Source organism: Falco punctatus (assembly GCF_963210335.1).
Source record: "Falco punctatus genome assembly, contig: scaffold_193, whole genome shotgun sequence".
Lineage (NCBI taxonomy): Eukaryota > Metazoa > Chordata > Aves > Falconiformes > Falconidae > Falco > Falco punctatus.
In genome coordinates, this window is record NW_027660332.1 from 9,409 (window position 1) to 29,493 (window position 20,085).

At 48.7% G+C, this 20,085-nt stretch overlaps 1 protein-coding gene across 4 annotated transcripts; it reads right to left on the reverse strand.

Moving 5' to 3' along the window:
• Nucleotides 1-230: 230 nt before the first annotated feature.
• On the reverse strand, nt 231-19,820 carry LOC308057135 (IgGFc-binding protein-like). 4 transcript variants are annotated; one of them, XM_080411284.1, is made up of 14 exons: nt 19,271-19,820; nt 18,241-18,317; nt 16,165-17,412; nt 15,111-15,430; nt 14,018-14,348; nt 12,983-13,578; nt 11,222-11,786; nt 9,667-10,259; nt 8,019-8,592; nt 7,249-7,448; nt 5,768-6,148; nt 5,273-5,559; nt 5,069-5,148; nt 231-1,845 (listed from the first exon to the last, which is right to left on the reverse strand). In XM_080411284.1, the coding sequence occupies exons 2-14, from the start codon at nt 18,305-18,307 to the stop codon at nt 1,733-1,735; spliced, it is 5,355 nt and encodes a 1,784-aa protein (XP_080267410.1). In that variant the 5' UTR covers nt 18,308-18,317; nt 19,271-19,820; the 3' UTR covers nt 231-1,732. The 4 variants fall into 4 exon arrangements, with proteins under 4 accessions (XP_080267410.1, XP_080267409.1, XP_080267411.1 ...); XM_080411283.1 differs by having other exon boundaries at nt 18,241-19,820; XM_080411286.1 differs by having other exon boundaries at nt 1,741-1,845; nt 5,069-5,101; nt 18,241-19,820.
• Nucleotides 19,821-20,085: the final 265 nt, after the last annotated feature.

Here is a 20,085-nt window from a genome sequence, read left to right on the forward strand (position 1 = left end):
CTGCATGTGTTTTAATTGCTTTTGCATTTCTTATAATTGTCTTTGCATGTGTTTTATTTGCTTTTGTATTTAATTGCTTTTGCACTTAATTGCTTTTGTATTTGTTATAATTGCATTTGTTATAATTGCTTTTGCATGCATTTTAATTGCTTTTGCATTTGTTATAATTGCTTTTGCATTTGTCATAATTGTCTTTGCATGTGTTTTAATTGGGCTTGCATTTGTTTTAATTGTTTTTACATTTGTTATAGGCCCTTGCCTTTGCATTTAATTGCTTTTGCATTTGTTACAGCTGCTTCTGCATTTAATTCCTTTTGCATGTGCTGTAACTGCTCTCCCCATGTGCCATTGCATGAACACCGTTATTCCTTCAGGAAAAAGTTGTTTTCTTGGGATATTTTTTTTTTTTACTTTTTGCAAGGTTTTAATGTCGGGGTGCAAAATACATTAAAAAAAAAAAACAACCTCCCAGGGAGAGGGATGGCGGGTGCACGTGGAGGCGGACGTGTGGCTCCCATCACCTCGAGCGTTCCCAGCTTCCACCACCCCTAGAGCCTTGTTTATCAAGCAGGCAATTAATTTTTATCCCCGTCACTCGTTAATCTTTATTTGTTTTTCATCCCTCAGCCTGTTGCTATCTCCCCATGTGACGCCAAGGCCGGCGCTGAGGTTGTGCTTGCGACACCTCCAGGAAAGTCTTGGGGTGAAATAGAAATAAAATTAGAAACATTCTATTATTTTATTACTACTACTACTATTATCATCATTATAATTATAATTATTATTATTATTATTACATTAATTAGAAGTAATCTGCAGTGCTTTTCCCTGGAAAATACACTTTTCCCATGTTTTCCCATGGAAAAATGTGGCGTTTCCTGGTGGAAGACAGGTTGGGTGGGTGCGTCAGATGGGAGGTCGTTAATTGCTTTTGCATGTGTTGTAATTGCTTTTGCATGTGTTGTAATTGCTTTTGCATTTGTTATAATTGCCTTTGCCTTTGCTCTAATTGCCTTTGCATGTTTTAATTGCTTTTGCATGTGTTTTAATTGCCTTTGCATTTTTTATAATTGCTTTTGCATTTCTTATAATTGATTTTGCATGCTTTTTAATTGCTTTTGCGTGTGTTTTAATTGCTTTTGCGTTGGGTCATTTCCACATGGGCAAGACATGGACATTCCCACCCTGGGAGGCCACACAGAGCCATTTCCCCCACAGGAGAAATGTTGGGATGTTTCCCCACCAACGGTGTCAAGACAAATTCCCATATATTTTTCAGGTTTTTTTTTCCCCCACCCCAGAATTCACAAAGCAAAAGACCCCCACCCCACCATAAAAACCCCATAAAAACGGTCAAATAAAAAGTGTTTATTGGTGGACCCAACGGCAGGCAGCGTGATACCAGAAACAGCCGATGGGAACAGCGCGGTTTTGGGGGAAAACAGCTGGGATTTCGGTCTGTTCATCTCCATTTCATGCTGGTTTTGGTTCCACCTTGTCACCTTCTCCTTCAGGCCACTGGGGTGCAGGTGGATCATCTCAGCGTTGGGCTCTACCGGATCAGCTCTTTAAAATCCACATTTTTACTCGCCGATTTGAGGCCAGATCCAGCGTTTTTTAATTTTCTTAAATTTATTTTTTTTTAAGGTATTTAAGGCCATGCGACCTGCTGGTTTTCCTTTGGCACCAGCAACGCCCCCCCCCCGACCCTGGTCGGGGCTTCTAAGAGGCGTCAAAAATTTCTGCCGGGGGTATCTGGAAGGAGCGCGGGTGGTAGATGTCGGTGTCTACCGCGTAGGGTAGACGGGGGCCTCCACCTCCATCCGTACGAGGTCGGCGGCGCGGCTGGAAGAGACGGAACGCGGCGCCGTCAGCGCCCCCTTCTGGTGAGGAACCCATCTGCAGCCCTGCCCCACCCGCCGGCACGGCGCCGGCACGCGGCGCTGCGTCGTCCCCTTCCCGCCAGGTGCGTAGCGCTCAGCACAACGGTGGTTCCAAGGGGGGGTCGAGCCACCCGGGGGGTCGGGGGCAAAGAAATTCCCAACGGACGACGGCGCTGCCTTCACATTCCCCGTGGTGGAGGTCACCAAAGAGCTGCAGCACCCAACACCCCCGACACCCCCTCGTTGCAACCATTTTCATTATTTTATATTTATATATACTATGTATTTATATATTATATATAAAATAGATTTATAAATAATATATAAATTATATTTATAAATAATTTATAAAAATAACTTACATATAAAATTATACTTATATATTATAAATAAAATATATTTTTATTTATTTAAATATTTTAAATTTTATTATTTATTATTTATTTATTAAAAATATAATTTAATTTTATTTTTTTAATTTTATTTTTTATTGTTTTATTTTTTTATTATAAAATAAAAAATTAATTATATTTACTTTAAAAAATCTAAAAATATTTTTTTATTAAAAAATAAAATTAAAAATTAAAATATAAAACTACATGAATTTATATATCTTTATATAATATATAAATTATATTTTTATTTTTATATAAATTATATATAATTTGTATTATATATATTATATGTAGAAATATAGAAAATATTTTTTTTATTTATATTTTAGTTAAATTTATTATTTGTTCGTTTTTATTAAAAGTATAAGTAATTTTAAATTAATTTTATTTTATTTTTAAATTATTTTTATTGTTTTATTTTTATTTTATTATAAGATAAAAAAATATTAATTATCTTAAAAAAATATTTGTTATAAATAAATAAAATTTAAAATATAACATATTTTAAAATCGTATATTTTTATATAATATATACAAATTATATATAATATTTAAATTTTAATTTTAATAACAATTTAAAAATATATATTATATATAAAAAATATAAATATATTTCTATAGTGCCGTCTCCCCCAGGAGCGCCCCATCACCCGCAGAAGAGGGGCAGAGCGGGCGCGATGGTTGCAGGGGCGCGTAGGGGTGCTGGGCTGGTGTGGGGGTGCCGTGCAGGACAGGCCCCGCCATGCGGGGCACAGGGGAAGGCAGTGGAGATGGCAGTGCAGTGAGGGCAGGCCCACAAGTGTGCCAAGCGAGGCGTGCCAGTGAGCCAGCGCAGTGGCCATGGGAGGGACCTTGGTGGCCCCGGGGTGGTGTCTTTGGGGGTGGTGGATGTTTGCCCCAGGGGCGTGAAATTGGGCAAAAAAGCTCCGGTTTTGGCAAAACGGCTTGACCTTGGGCAAGGTCGCTCGTTCATGGGTAAAAAATCGCTACATCTTCAACCAGATTCTGTTCGGCGAGGTCACCTCATATTTGGTGGCATCACCTTATATTTGGTGAGGTCACCTTATTATTTGGTGAGGTCACCTCATATTCGGCGAGATCACCTTATATCTGGTGAGGTCACCTTATATCTGGTGAGGTCACCTTATATTCAGCAAGGTCATCTCATATTTGGCGAGGTCACCTTATATTTGATGACATCAGCGTATATTCGGCGAGGTCACTTAATATTTGGTGAGGTCAGCTTATATTCAGTTGGCAAAATTGCCCTGTATTTGGGAAAATTACCCTATATTTGGCAAAACCACCCTATATTTGTCAAAATAGCCCTGTATTTGGCAAAACCTCCCTGTCTTTGTGAAGATTACCCTATATTTGTCAAAATTGCTCTATATTTTGTGAAACCACACTATTTTGCAAAATTGACCTGTCTTTGGTGAAACCGTCCTGTATGTTGTGAAATTGCCCTGTATTTAGTGAAATGGCCCTGTATTTGGTGGAATTGCCCTATATTTGGTGAAATTGCCCTGTCTTTGGCAAAATTGCCCTGTGTTTGTCAAGATTACCCTATATTTGTCAAAATTGCCCTATATTTGGGGAAACCAATCTGTATTTGTAAAAATTGCCTGTTCTTTGGCAAAACCACCCTGTATTTGTCAAAATTGCCCTGTCTTTGGTGAAACTACACTGTATTTGGCAAAATGTCCCTGTCTTTGTCAAAATTACCTTTCATTTATCAAGATTGCCCTGTATTTGTCAAAATTGCCCTATATTTGGTGAAACCCCTCTGTATTTGGCAAAATTGCCCTGTCTTTGGTGAAACTGCCCTGTGTTTGGTGAAATTGCCCTGTATTTGGGAAAATTACCCTATATTTGGCAAAATCACCCTGTATTTGTCCAAATTGCCCTGTATTTGGCAAAACCTCCCTGTCTTTGTCAAGATAACCCTATAGTTGTCAAAATTGCCCTATAATTTTGTGAAACCACACTGCATTTGGCAAAATTGCCCTGTATTTGGTGAAACCGTCCTGTATTTGGTGAAATGGCCCTATATTTGGTGAAATTGCCCTTTATTTATCAAAATTGCCCTGTTTTTGTCAAAATTGCCCTTCATTTATCAAAATTGACCTATATTTGGCAAAATGGCCCTGTCTTTGCAAAATTGCCTGTTTTTTGTCAAAATTGCCCTGTCTTGGTCAAAATCACCTATATTTGTCAAAATTCCCCTGTATTTGGTGAAATTACCCTACCTTTACCAAAATTGCCCTGTCTTTGTCCCAATCCCCCTCTATTTATCCAAACCGCCCCACCTTCCACCAGGAGGTCCTAGGTCCATCCAGAACGTTCTATGTTGGGCCAAATTCCCTGAAATCCAGTGGGACCGTTCCACCCTGGGTGAAATCTGCCTGAATTCGACAGTCACCCAGCAGTTGGTCTTTCTGCCTCTCACCGGCACCAACGCGAGCAGCACGGTGAGGCAAGAGACGTCCCGTGAGGGGCAGAAACATCATTTCTCAGCTTGACTCCCCCAAAACCCTCCCCGACGTCACGATTTCTGTCGATACCCATTTGTAGGACGTGGGGGCTGAGGAAGGCATTGGGTATCTGCTCTCCATACACATCTCTCTAAGGCCAGTCCGTGCTGAGGCACCAGGACACCCACCCACCCACCCCCCAGTTATTCAGCTAATTAATTAAAGGGGTGGTGGAACAGCCTAAACCTCATCCATGGGGCTGCAGGAACATTCGTAGCATGAGACGTGACAGCGAAGGAGGAGAAGAGTCACTTACCAGGGTCATTTCCATGGGTTTGTGTGTCAGTCGCTGTGGATGAAACCAAAGAAGATGGAGATGTCCTTCCTGGACGTTGCCTGGCCCAACCCATTGATGCCCCATGGAGGTGGTTCCCTACCCTCTTGCTTGCCCAAGCTTAAAAAAAAATATCACCCCATGTTTTTTTTTGGGGGGGTGGGGTGTCTTTTGGGGGTCACTCACCATCCTGCAAAATCCCTGGCTTTCCAGGCATCCACAACCTCTGCGATGGTCCTCACAGTCCGGCCGTCGGGCAGCTTCAGGTCATCGCTGGGGTCGCCGTTGAAGTTGCCACAGGGAGCGCAGAGCTGGTTGACCAAGGTGGCCCCCACAGTGATTGTCATCTCCCCTCCAGGGCTGAAGAGCACGTCCATTCCTGAGGTGTGGGAGATGGTGATGTTCCCCGCCACCACGCTCAAGGAAACAGCTTTGGACACTGCAGCTGGAGGTCGGGTGAAAAGTCCGTTCACCTGCAGCAACGTAGAACATCAAAAACAAGTTTAAAAATTCCAGAACGCTCCATAAAAAAAATAAAAAAAATCGTATAGCCCAAAGTCATCGCTGGGGTTGCACACCTTCTAAAGGAAGAAGAGATAAATCACACCCAAACGCCGTGTCTTCATTTAATGACTCATCTTGCTCATCCCCAAGGGTTGCCCATGCCCTACCCCGGCTTACCCACACCTCCATGTTGTTGTTCACGGTGATGAAAGCTTCGCGGAAGAAGACGAAGATGGCCACGGCAGCCGGGATGTTGTCGTCCCGGCACTCGCTGACCTCCACCACCACCTTGAACCAGTTGGGGGACTGCTCGTTGCAAAGGGCGGCCACTTTGTAGGTGCCGCTGGTGAGGAGATCTCCCCTGGTGCCATCAAACGTGGTCAAGGAAGCCCCCGGAGAAACCCGGCATCGACCTTCCCGCTTGACACACAACTGTGCCCCATCCCGTCTGGTGCAGACCTCGTCCGGGGGACACCACACGTCCTCGCAGATGAGTCCTCGGGATGGGTGGCAGCTGCATTTGGTGGAGCAGTTGTTGGAGATGATGGTCTCATGCGCCTGGAAAGGAAAAGCTGGGAGGTTATTCCCCATGGACACCGTTCTCCAAATTTTGGGGGAATTTCCCACCTTTCAGAGGGGGAAGAAGTCCCAGAGAAAGAAAGAAAAACTGGAAGATGGATTTGGTGGAGTTTGTGCAACTCAACGAATTAATTGTCCTTTGTCCCCCGGGGCTGGCAGAGCAAAATAGGCATTTTCAGATGTTACTAATCGTGTTATTTTGGACGTGTGTCCTAAAAACAAAGTGGTGACCCACCCATTGAGCCCCCACACCAGTTGCGTTGACTAAGTGGGACAACCAGCCTCATCAAAGATGGAATCCCCAAATTCATTGCATCGATGAGGTGGGACAACCCACCTCACGGCAGATTGGAGCCCCCAAACCAGTTGCATCGATGAGATGGGACAACCCACCTCAAAGAAGATTGGAGTTCCCAAACCAGTTGCATCGATGAGATGGGACAACCCACCTCATCGAAGATTGGAACCCCCAAACCAGTTGCATCGATGAGATGGGACAACCTGCCCCATCAAGAACTGAATCCCCAAACCCCTTGCATCAGCCAGGTGGGATAACCCACCCCCACAATCCCCACAAATTCCACCAAAACCACCAATGCCAAGCCTTGATGGTCAGCCTCACCTTGAAATACCACCCCTGGTGCATGCAGCATCACTACATCGATGAGGTGGAACAACCCACCTCATGGAAGATTGGAGTCCCCAGACCAGTTGCATCGATGAGATGGGACAACCCACCTCACAGAAGATTGGAGCCCCCAAACCAGTTGCATTGATGAGGTGGGACAACCCACCTCATGGAAGATTGGAGCCCCCAAACCAGTTGCATTGATGAGATGGGACAAGCCACCTCATAGAAGATTGGAGCCCCCAAACCAGTTGCATTAATGAGATGGGACAACCCCCCTCATGGAAGATTGGAGTTCCCAAACCAGTTGCATCGATGAGATGGGACAACCTACCCCATCAAGAACTGAATCCCCAAACCCCTTGCATCAGCCAGGTGGGACAACCCACCCCCACAATCCCCACAAATTCCACCAAAACCACCAATGCCAAGCCTTGATGGTCAACCTCACCCTGAAATACCGCCCCTGGTGCATGCAGCCGCACTGCTCCAAGGACACGCAGGCTTCTCCATCGAAGAGGTACCCATCATCACACTGGCAGCCCTCAAAGCACGTCCAGCTGCACGGGGCCGGCATGGAGAGGCTGGCGCAGGTGAAGTCACAGGTACGGGTGCAGAGCTCATAGTGGCTGTGGGGTGGGCAGGAAAGAGCTGGAAAAAAGGAGAGATATACCATTATTTCCCTCCCCAAAATGTCATTGCTGTTGTTCCTGGACCCAACAGGGCATTGCCATGGCTATCCATGTCTTGGGCCTCTCTGCTGGCCCCAGAAGCTGTTAAAACAACCAAATCCTGCTTTTAGCACCCAAGTTGAAGCACATCACCAGTCACCTCGATGTGACCAGTTCCCTCAATGTGAGGAAGGAAGGGGGATGCCCGTTTTGAACTCGTTTGACCCAAATAATTGATGTTTTGGAGACAGTGAGCTGGAATTTTGTGGTTCCAGGGTGTTTTGGGAAGTAGGTTATTTAAGCCCCAAGATGAGCTTTTTGGGGAGGTTTAAAAGTAATTTCTGGGTTATTTGATAGATTTTAGGGGGAGTTCAGCAGAAGGCAACCTTGCCTGATAGCACACAGGTCATTTTAGGTCATCTTGGTCTGGACAGTGAAGGCGAGTTTGATGCATGCATTGAAAAATGGGAGGGGTTTGCTGGGGGAAAATGTGGCTTTGGAGGGAAGTAGGGGTTGAAGTGGCTCCATGAAGATGTTCTCGAGCGCTTACGGCAAAAAGTGGTCGTTCTCCACCCGCCGATCTCGGCCGCGGCAGCTTGGCAAGCAGTGGCGTAGGCTTGGAGGCTGTGGCATAGGACGTCACTGGCACCGTTGGCAGCACAGACATCGTGGAGGCAGTGGTTGTAGTACTCCACTGGGCTCACCCGTGGGTGACACGGCCCGAAAGGTCCTGCCGGGTCCCGGATGAGCCCGCAGGAGTCACTGACGCTATAGGGAGCAGTTTCGGTGGTGTCGCACGCGGTGCAGTCCTTGCCGTTGCAACCCTCAGTGCACGCTCCATCCTCCATGGGCACCTTCCAGGAGGTGATGAACTCCTTGGTGCTTTGCGCCAAGGACCCTCCAGGCAGCTGGAAATCATCACCGGGGTCCCCGTTGTAGTTGCCACCCAGCCCGCACACGCGGCCCCGGTAGGCGTCGGGGATGGTGACCAGGAGGTAGGTGGCCACATTGTAGAGGAGCCGCAGCCCGGCAGCCGTCTGGAGGACTACGTTGTTCCCTTCTTGGACGATCCGTAGCTTCTTCTTCTCTGTCACCAGTGGCAGTGTGTAGCGCTCCCCGTCCACCTGGGATGGGGCAATGTTGGCACACGCATGTGCACCAGGGGGGTCGGCACACACACATGCGCCAGGGGGATGCTGCACAGGTGTGTGCACCGAGGGACAGGGACATCCCAGCTTCTGCATGGTCGTGGTGGGGAGGGGATTTGCGTGTGCACATGCATCAGGATCTTGCACAGACGTGTGCACTGAGGGCTGGGGGCACCCTGACTCACCAGTGAGGGGTTTTCACATGCACCGGGGGGCTCTGCATACGTGTGCACACATGTGGTGACTGTATGGGGCAAGGGGTTGCATGCACGTGTGCACCGGGGGGGGTCTGCATGCATGCGTGTGCCGAGGGATTTTGTGTGCATGTATACACCAGGGGTGGGGTGGTGCATGCACGCATGCACCAAGGGATTTTGCATGCACGTGTGCACTGGGGGATTTTGCATGCACGTGTGCACTGCAGGATTTTGCATGCATGTGTGCACTGAGGGATTTTGCATGCACGTGTGCACTGGGGGATTTTGCATGTATGTGTGCACCAGGGTGTGTGTGCGTGTGCATGCATGCATGCACTGGCGGGTTTTTCATGCACATGTGCACCAGGGGATTTTGCATGGATGTGTGCACCAAGGGATTTTGCATGCACACATGTACCAGGGGATTTTGCATGCATGTGTGGACCGGGGTGTGTGTGTTGCATGCACATGTGCACCAGAGGATTTTGCATGCAGATGTGCACCAGCGGGTTTTGCATGGGTTTTGCATGAATGTGTGCACCAAGGGATTTTGCATGCACGTGTGCACTGGCAGGTTTTGCATGCATGCATGCACCAGGGGGTTTTGCATGCACACAGTACCAGGGGATTTTGCATGTACACGTGCACCAGCGGGTTTTGCATGGGTTTTGCATGCATGTGTGCGCCGAGGGATTTTGTATGCACACATGCACCGAGGGATTTTGCATGCATGCATGCACTGGTGGGTTTTGCATGCACATGTGTACCAGGGGGTTTTGCCTGCATGCATGCTCCGGGGGGTTGCATGCACACATGCACCACTGATTTTGGCACGGGAGCTCTTTCAACTTACCATCACCTCCCACTTCCGTCCCCTCTCCATGCTGACTGTGTGGCCATGGATGGAGATGACCACCTTCTTCATCAAGGCTACGTTGCCCCGGCCACCCATGTCATGCTTCAGCAGCACTGAGAAGTTCGTCAGCCGCGGGTCTGGCTTGCAGAGCTGCGCCAGGACATAGGTGCAGGAACCCAGGAGGTGAAAGGCTCGCCCATCGAACGTCAGGTAGTGTGGGTCCCCTGAGACCACCAGCCGTCCATAGCCCGCTGGGTAGCACCCCAGCACCCCGTCCTCTACTCGACACTCCTCATGGGTGCTGCAGAAGACCTCCTCGCACTCCACTACCCCCTTGGCTTGGCAGCGGCACCTCTCCCGGCACGAGGTGTAGAAAACCTCACCCTTCTTGTAGTAGCGACCCTGGTGCTCGCAGCCACACTCGCCTGCTGGCACGCACTCGTCGCCACTGAGGACGAAGCCCTCGTTGCAGAAGCAGCCTTCGATGCACAGCACCGACGCGCAGTCCCCCGGGCTGGCCGGACCCCGACACGTGGCTGGGCAGCTGCTCCCGCAGAGCTCATAGTGCGAGTGACGGGGGCAGGAGGGACCTGCGAGCAGCAGAGGAGAAAATAATCAAACCCTGCTTAGATCTGCAGCTGGGAACACCAGGGTGAGTATTTCCATCATTGCGCTGAAGGTTGGGGGTGGGGGCAAATGCAAGCAAGTCTTCGGTGGTGGAGCGTCTGGAGGGCAAAGGGGCTTTTTTTGGCATTGCCCTCCCTTGCATTAATAAAAAAATTGGGGGGCAATTGGGATTTATTTTATTATAAAAATAAATATTTTGCATTCCCCTTCCTTGAATGAATAAAATAATATGTGGAGGGTGATCAGGATTTATTTTGCATTGCCCTCCCTTGCATTAATAAAAAACAAGAGGGTGATTGGGATATATTTTGCTCAGTTGCATGAAGGAGGAACAAATTTTACTTTGCAAACAAGCTGGAGGAGATTGACCCCCATCCATATTTGCATCTGAACTGGTTTGACCTCCAGGCTGTAGAAGGAGAGGCTAAAAGGATTTTTCTGGAAGGAATGGTTGGAAACGGGGCTGATAAATCCTATTCCTTCATCAACCCAATGCCCAGGGTGCAAATTGGTGCAAATCTTTGCGATCTGAGCAAGGATTGAGTGGTTGAGCATCAGTATCACTCTGAAGAGCGATGGGGACGGATTTTGGATCCCAATTCCTTGGTCAAGGAGGAATCTGGAGGAGCAACAGGGATTTATTTTGCACCGTTGCCGGACGGCATGGCTGAGGTTGGATTGGGAAACGTGTTGGAGGGAATTTCCCCCCTTCGCAACTCAACTCATTGAACTCAACAACTCATTGGGCCCCCTCAACCCTTGGAGCAGTGGAGGGGCAGGAATGAAGAGATGTTGGCAACGGGGTGAAGAAACCCGGTGTCGGAAGCGTGGGCGGCGGGTTCCTGTTGGCGCTGAGCAAAGCTACCAGCAGCTGGTTGTGCTCAATGCCTCGGAGGGGGGAAAGCCCCCTTCTGGCCCCACTCACCGCAGAAGGACGGTGTCCTCCACGGCTCCACGGTGATGCCCTGGCTCTGGCATTCCATCACGTAGGAGGCGATGGCTTTGCACAAGGTGTCCCGGTGGCCTTTGTAGTGGCAGGCGTCAAAGGCACAGTCCTCCAGGAAGGGCGCGGGGTTGATGGTGCGGTGGCAAGCCCGGAAGGGTCCCCCAGCTTTGGCGATCACCCCACAGTAGCCATCACCGCGGTAGAGCCGCTTCTGCTCCTCTTTGCATACGGGGCAATCCCCCACGCAACCAGTGGAGCAACCGGGGACCTCTCCCACCTTCCAGCTGTTGGCCAACTGGATTTCATCGGCGGCCCGTTGGCCATCACGGGTGATAAAGTCATCGTCGGCGTTGCCGTTGGCATTGCCGCAGAGGCCGCAGACAGCGCCGGCGTAGGCATCAGGGAGGATGACGCGGGCGTAGCTGTACCAGTCAAAGCTCACCCGTAGGCCGAAGATGGTGTGGACGAAGCCGTGGACACCACTGTGGTAGACCTCAAACTGGCCCTTCTGGCTGAACGGGAGCTCCACGAAGGCACCGTTGACCTGGGGATGGTGGCACCGAGGGTTGGTGGTGGCACTGGGTGGCCACCAAGGCCTAGCGCCACCCCATCGAGATCTGGGTGTTTACATCCCGTATTTATTTTTTTTTTTTTGGCATGGGGGGAGGATTTCTGGGCAAATTCCCATCAGCTGGGTTTGGTAAACACTTTGCCCAGCGAGGTGGAATTTCCAGAAAAAATGCAAATCACTTGGGGTTGGGGTGTTTTTGAACAAGCCAGGAAGGTTTTCCAGGCAAATGCAAATTGGGGGGGTGGGGGCGATATTGCAAAATGCTTCTTTTTTTATCTTTTTTTTTTTTTTTTGGCGGTCGCATGCAAATCCTTCGAGATTTGGGGTGTTTCTGCCCAAACCTTTTGTGTGAGGTGGATTTCCAGGCAGGGGGGTCTGTGTCAAGGGGAAAATATGACTGCTCAGAGAGAAAAATTCCAGGAAAAATGGGAGCCAGCCCTTTTGTGCAATACTTTGGCGAAAGCAAGGCAGGAAATCAGACTTTTCCCAAATTAATTGAGTCAGCCTGCAGCTGTCGGGGAGAGAAGAAATACAAATGCGTGGAAGCAAAAAAAAAGAAGCTGGAGATGTCAAGGCAAGTTGATGCTTTTTGAGTGTGAAAGTATTTTTACTGTTACTCATAGATATATTTTGCTCGCTCAGCCTGCCAGAGTGAAAATGGGTGCTTGCCAGCATGCCATAAACAAGTTGTAAGCTTTTTCCCTTTTTCCTTTTTTTTCTTTTTTTTTTCTTTTTCTTTTCTTTTTCCTTTTTTTCTTTTTTATTTTTTAATTTATTTTTTCTTTTTTCTTTTATTTTTTCTTTTTTCTTTTCTTTTTAAATTATTTTTCTTTTTCTTTTTTCTTTTTTCTTTATTCTTTATTCTTTATTTTTTCTTTTTTTATATATTTTCTCTTTTTTCTTTTTTTTTTTTCTTTTTTTCTTTCTTTTTTTTTTTTCCCCTCTCCCCACCTTGAACTTCTTTAAACATTTAAAAATAAAGTCTTTAAATCCAAACTAACTGCTCAGGGCTCCCTCTGGAGATGGCAGGCAGAGAGTGATACTTCCACAGAGGCGTGCCAGGGGGGTGGCGGGGTGGGTGAGGAAAAAGGGGGATTTTTGTGGGGGGGGAAACAGAGAAAATAAGCAGTTTATGTGCAGGTCGCATGAGGTCCTTGGCAGACACCTACCTTGACCTTGCGTGGGTGCTCCTGGCTCATGCTGATGACATTCCCATAGACCTCCAGGGTGACGGTTTTGGTGAAGGACACAGCTTTGCTGCCCCGGTTGTTGTTCTCCACCTTGATGGTGAAGGGGGTCAGCTGGGGGTCCTGGGTGCAGAGGGCTGCGAACTGGTAGACGCACGTCCCTTGGAAGTCATATCTCAACCCGTCGAAGGTGGTGTAGTGAGGGTCGCCTGTCCCGATGCAGGTGAAGTACTTGTTTGCCTGGCAGCTGGGGACGCCGTCGACCATGATGCATTTCTGGTGGGCTTTGCACCCAGCCTTCCTGCAAGCCACCTTGCCCCCCACCTCACACCGGCACCGGCTTTGGCAGCTCCCATCTTCCCAAAACTCCTCATGGACCTGGTAGGAACGACTGTTGTGGAAGCAACGGCAGGTCTCTGCTGGGACACATGCTTCACCGTGGAGGACAAAGCCCTCATCACACTGGCAGCTGGCAGCGCACGGCTTGCTGCAGGAGGTGGGGGCTTTGGGGTTGGTGCAGGTGGCAGGGCACGCTGTTCCACAGGCTTCAAAGTGGCTGTTTGGGAGGCATCTCTGAGCTGCGGGGGGATGATATTTGAGGAGAAGATCTCAAAAAGGGCCAACCCAAGGAAGAAGCTGAGCACTTTCCTTAGAGGGATGTTGGGTTCCTACACTGGAGATGCCCCAAAAACCCACCAAGCTGATGCCTGCAAGTGATTCAGAGTCCAGGAGACACCCTGTGGGATTGTTCTCATGAGGAACCCTACATAAATCTTTGTGCTATGGACCTCCGAGGTCAGATGAGGTGGATTTTGGGGTGGTTTGGCACGAAAACAGTAATGCAACCCTTCCCCAACACGCAGTGTGTTGGTTATGTTGATGCCTACAAGCATGGGCTTGGTGGGCTGGGCAGAAACTCAGCTACCCATGGCCAGATCCCCACATGGGTCCCTTTCTTTCTCCCCCAAAATTCTTGGGGACGCCCCCACGCCACCCACCCCCCCCATCCAAGCTCACCGCAGCCTTCTTTGTCCTGCAACATCTCCTGGTCTCCACAGTTGTCCTGGCAGGAGGGATCTCGCCAGCTTTCAGCCCACTCCTCCACGCTGGCAGCCGGAGTGCTGTCGGGAAGCATCGCCTCGTCCTCTGCGTCCTCGTTGAAGTTGCCGCAGAGGCCACAGGTGGCCCCGAAATAGCTGCTGGGCACGGCCACCATTATGGCCCAGTCTTCATCGTAGGTCACCTGCAGCCCAAAATCGGTTTGCAGGATGGTGCGACCTTCGTTTTGGGAGATCTGGATCTTTCCTGCTTCCAGGGTGGCTGGTAGGCTGGTGAGTTTGTTGTTGACCTTGGGGGGGTGGGGGTGGGGGGTGGGGCGGGGGAAGGGCAGGGGTGGGGAAGGAAGGAGAAGAAGAAGGATGAAACCCCAGTAGGTGGTTGCTTCACCCAGTAGGTGAAAGCACATAGATACAATCAGAAAGATAAATTTCTTTCAGGAAGACGCAATTAATCAGCATGAACCAGGAATTTCTGCCCCACGTCCTGTAGATCCTCAGAGGCTTTAGCGGGAAAAGATCAAAACCCAAACGTGTCGGGGGAGAAGCATCTCCATCAAATTCTGAGCATAAAATCTCATTTTTGTTAAGACTGATGAACTGTAAGGCTGGGAGAAACCACATCTGACCTTGAAAAACGGACTTAAGTCTCACCTCGACTCCCTTTTTGTGGTAGGTCTCCATGGTTGGTGGACCCTGTGGATAAAGTCAATGCCACAGTAGAGTGGCGTCCTTAAAATTGCCTTTTTCTTGATGCTAACCAACAAGCAGGCAGGGTTTAATTAGAGATCCCTCTGAGGACATCTCAAGTCCTCATCAGGCACGAAACGCCCTCTCCTTTGCCGTGTCTGGATTTGTCACGCAAAATTTCCCAACATTCTGTGGTTTGGGTGGTTGTCCTCATTTATTTTTTTTTTTCATTTCAACCTCACACGCCCTCATTTATTTATTTTTTTTTTATTTCAACCTCACCTGCCCACAATATTTTATCCTCTTCCACTTGGTACAAAAACCTTGGCCCAGAAAAGTGGTGCCACGGTCTGGAAAAAACCCACCTGGATTTTACCTCCTTCTCCTTTGTGGATGGAGATGTTGTAGGCGTACACGTAGACATTGGTCAACCACTCCTTGGAATTGCCTTCACCCTTCTTCTCCTCCTCCACAATGAAAGGCACCAGGGTGGGATCGTTGCCGCAATATTTAGCAAGGGTGTAAGCGCAGCCGCCCTGGATGTCCACGGTCATCCCATCAAAGGTGTGGTACTGCAGGGACTGCGACCCCATGCAGGTTCCCATGTAGTCGTGCGCGCACATGGCCTCCCCTTTCTCCATCTTGCACGTCTCCTTCGCGCGGCATTTCACCAGCCGGCAGGGATCTGGAAGACATGGTACGCGGTTATTTGGCCTTGGGGAGGCCAATTGTGCGCCAGAAGTGGCCTTGGGAAGGGTGGAAGCATCATCGTAGACCACCAACCAAACCAGCACCTCCAGATCTCCACTACCCTGAAGCAGGGCCTAATCCCGGGTGGATTTAGCCACCTTAGATCATCTGGGTTGATGGCTTGAGGCTCCCTGCACTGATATTTTTTTTTTTTAATTATAGATGATTTACTTTTAGGTTATTTATAGATGAGACGTTTATAGCAGAAATGTCCTCTCCTAAAATGGGCCAAAGCTGTGTGGGATTAATTACGCCCTTTTCAACATGCCTATCCTTGTGCTACGAGAGAAAAGATGAGTTTTTAGCTCAAATTGGCTAATTTTAGATACTTTTCTCGATGAGAGCTCGGCATTGATCGGCTGTGGGGGTGGAAAGAAGATGTTACAGGTGGAGGACTAAATGTTGACCCACAAAAACACCTGGGTTTGCCTGGCCTCACAACTGCAAGGGCAGGAGGGAAGCAAAAAGCGGGTGAAGGTGGGTTGGAGATGGCCATGGGAAGCAAAAAAGGGGGTGAAGGTGCATGTAGATGGCCATGGGAAGCAAAAAGGGGGTGGAGGTGGGTTGGAGGTAGCCATGTGAAGCAAAAAGGGGGTGAAGGTAGGTGGAGGTGGCCATGGGAGGCAAAAAAGGGGTGAAGGTGGGTGGAGGTGGGCAAGGGGTGCTCACCACTGTTGCAAACGGCTGCCGACCCATAGGCTTTTTGCTCCCGGACCCCCACGCTGAGCAGCCCAAAAGGGGACCTCTCGTGCTCCACTGTATGGATGGCAAATTGGTTGCCCAAACTCTGCCCAGCCCAGGAGTAATCAGTGCCCGGGACGGGCTTCCACGCGACGTTTCTCAATGGCGTTTTGTTGAGCGTTATTCCAGATGTCTCTGAGGTCTTGGCTATCAGCAGGGCGTAATTATCATAACCGTCCAGGGTGAAGATGTTGTAGGAGTTACAGTAACTGGAGACATCTGGGATGGTCATGAAGAATGGGTCATAGGAGATGGTGTCTTTATGACCTCCGTCGGCAAAAAAAATTACCTGGATGCCAGCATTGGCAGAGAGGTACAAGGTATTGAAGGCCTGGAGTCCATAAAGTGTTGATCGGCTGGGCCGTAGCTCCCGAACTGTCTTGGTCACACCATGTTGAGACTCCACACGTGTTGGCTGGGAAGTGGTAACATAGATGATATCAGACTGAGTCTCGAAAGGCAACGGCGGCACGATGAAGGTGGTGCCCCAGCTGGAAACGGGCCGGAGCTGCTCCACCAAATGGTCGCAATGCGTGAACCTGGCCAAGCAAGTGTGACCGGTGAAAACAGCCACAGGTTTCTGCGCCACAATCTGTGTGCCGGACATATCAGATGAGCTTTGGAGCTGGGCTGCTTGGAAAGGCTCCAGTGTGATGGGGAGCACCGAGCCCCGGGGGTAAGACCGGCCTTGGTAGGTCACTGTGGCTTTGAGATGCACGTCAGCCGTGGTGGGCTCATCCCAGGTGGCCACCACGAACTCACCATAGCGGTCAGTGCCTACGTTGGGCGTCACAACATGGTACTTCGTACCCCAGCTGTGCACAGGGTATACGACGGTTGAGTCAACCGAAGTAGGTTTCTCGTTGACCATCACCAAGGAGATGGCGTTGTTGGCCCTCACCACCACGGTGTTGTCAAAGATTTTGCTCCCCACCATCTCGGCTTGGGGTGGGATCTTCACTGCAATGGTTTGGCCCATGGTCGCCTGCACTGTCATCCTCAAGCGGGGCTTCTTCATGGAGATGGTGACGGACGTGAAGGGCGAATAACCTGTGATGAGCAGCTTGAAGTCGCTGTTGAGCGTCTGCTGCAAACCATTTTGCATGAAGGCCACCACGAACTCTTCCCCCAGGTGATGTGGAGCTGGCGCAGCGATGCTGAGCAAGCTAAAAACACCTGGAAAAGCCAGAGGAGGAGGAGGAGGACTTGCCACCAGTGCCCTCATCATCCATAAGGTCAGATGTGGCAACCCTAGTTGGGGACCGAGACTCAAGTTGGGCTTGAGGTGGCAACTGGTTTAATCTGGGTGGATAAGGAACAGCCATTTGGTGGCTTATTGATTTGATGGGACGTTATTTTGGAGGAATAATTTGAATTCACGTGGATTTGATGGGATATTATTTTGGAGGAACAACAATTTGAATTCACGTTGATTTGATGGACAATTGATTTGATGGACTTTTGATCTGAGGGTTTATCAAATTGGAGCAGGAAGGTCCGCCAATATGAACAGACGTGGAATTGTCCTGAAGGAACATCAATGGAGAGAACTATACATTTGAAGAAATAGCAATGAATTCTGGGGCAAAAGATGGATGTTTTGGGTAGGTTTCATGCCAGATGGAGAAATTCAAAAGGGGGAAATTTGGGTTTTGAAATGCCTTTCACCTCCAAAAGGCCATGGAGGTGGAAATGTGGACAGACATGTTCCGAGATGATGCTGAAGGACTGTGGCTGGTGCTGGGTTGCAACCTGGGGGCAAATTGCCTGATTTTCCACCAGTCCCCCCCCAAACATGGCTTGGGTGGGGGCTTTGCCTCTTGGTTTCTCCTCTATGTGTCACAGTGGGGGTGGGAATTTTGTCTCCTCTCAATCATTGCGTGGGACCAGGGTGCAACATGTGGCCTTTAGGGCTGGAAAAATCTAATTTTTAGTTGATTCACCTTTTTTGGGGGGGTGAATTTTACAGGTTTTGATACATTTCTCCACCCTGGTTGAACTCACCCCATAACATGATGGTCCAGACCCACAGCAGAGCAGCAGTTTTTCCCCAGCCTGGGCCAACGCCCATGGTGCTTTAGCTGCAGAAGGTAAGAAAAAAAATTATTTCTCTGATTTTTTAAAAAAAATTCCACTCGGTTTTGCCTGGGGCCCAAAATTCCGAGGCTTATCGCACTTGCACTTGCACTTGGCCCAAAATTTGACATGTGGTTGCACTGAGACTCATACGCATCCTCCAAAATCCGTAAAAAAAAGGTAAAACCCCCTGCACTCATCCACAAAACACGTTTTTATTGCATTTGCCCCCAAAACACTCACACTTCCAAAAAACCCGGTTTGTAGGGTCTTTTTTCACTCATACTCATCCCCAAAGCCACTATTTTATTGCACTCACGCCTGTCCCCAAAAATCTACATTTTCTTGCACTTGCACCTGACCCCAAAATCTGCTTTTTTATTATTTTGGGGGGCATTTACACGTGCCCTCCGCCACATCCAAGCCCCCACCCCACCCCCCAGCACTTCATATCCTCATGGAAACAGACCCAGATTTGAGTCCCTCCAAAATTTTACAAAATTCAAACTCTCCTCTGAGCATATTTGCTTTATTCCATTTCCCCTCCTCTTTTTTTCCCCCTTTTTTCACTTTTTTCCTTCCCCACCCCTTTTTTTCCCTTTTCCTTTTTTCATTTTTTCTTCTTTTTTCTTTCTTTCCCCCCATTTCCCTTGTTTATTTTGCCCCAATTTCCCCTTTTTCCCTCCCCCCCCCAATCCCCTTTTTTTTCTCCTTTTTCCTTTCCCTCATTTTTTTCCTTTTCCCATTGTTTTTTCCTTTTCCACCACTTTGGTCCCTTTTCCCCCCTCCCCAAAATCCCCTCAGAAACAGAAAAATTATTCCACTACCAAGAACAAACCCAGCGCTGGGGGGGATGGATGAGAAATTTCCAGATGTGCTTTCCCATTCTGGGCTCTTTGCTAAAAAAAAAATAATAAAAATAATAATAAAAAATGTATCTGTATGAATTTAACCTTACCTGCCTCTGTTTTTTATCCAATCCCAAAAAGCTCCGTTTTGTCCTCAGATCCTTGATGCAAACAGCGAGAGCAACCCCAGGGCAGCCAGCTCCCGCTCCTCCCTTTATTATATTTTTCATGGGGAAAAAAAAAAAAAAAGTGGGAGAAAAAATGACAAATACAGACGATCCCAGGGGACCGACCCACCCAGTGCTTTGACATCATTTTTGGCGAGAAAAAAGGGTGAAAACAGGGAGAAAAACATTGTTTTGATGAAAGCCACGCCAGGAGTTGATGCAAATGGCAAAAAAAAAAAAAAAAAAAATCTGAATGACTAAATTGGGATTTTAGGGGTTTTTTTTTGCTGGTGGGGAGGAAATTGCCCCAAAATGACAGGCAGGGGCGAGGGGTGCGAGATGGGGGGGGGGTGGTTATGCAGAAATAGGGTGTGTTAATGGGTCAAAATAAGGGAAAAAAAGAAAAAAAAAGGAAAAAGGTAGGGGGAGGAGGAGGGAGGGGGTTTTCCAAAAAAATCCTTTTGGGGGGATGATGAATAGGGCTAAACTTGGGGGGGGGGGGAAGGGACGTTGCATGGCGTCATGTGTGTTGTGTGTTTGTACGCGGTAGTGTGTGTTGCGTGCACAGCTTGGGGGGGGCGGGGGTGTTGCTGGGGCGGTGGGTGCACGCCTGCATTGCACACGTGTGCACAGTGGTGTTGAGCATTGCCTTGCATGCCTGCATTGCACACGTGTACACAGCAGTGTTGAGCATTGCCTTGCACACCTGCATTGCACGCGTGTGCACACCAGCACATCGCACACCACGGTGCATTCCG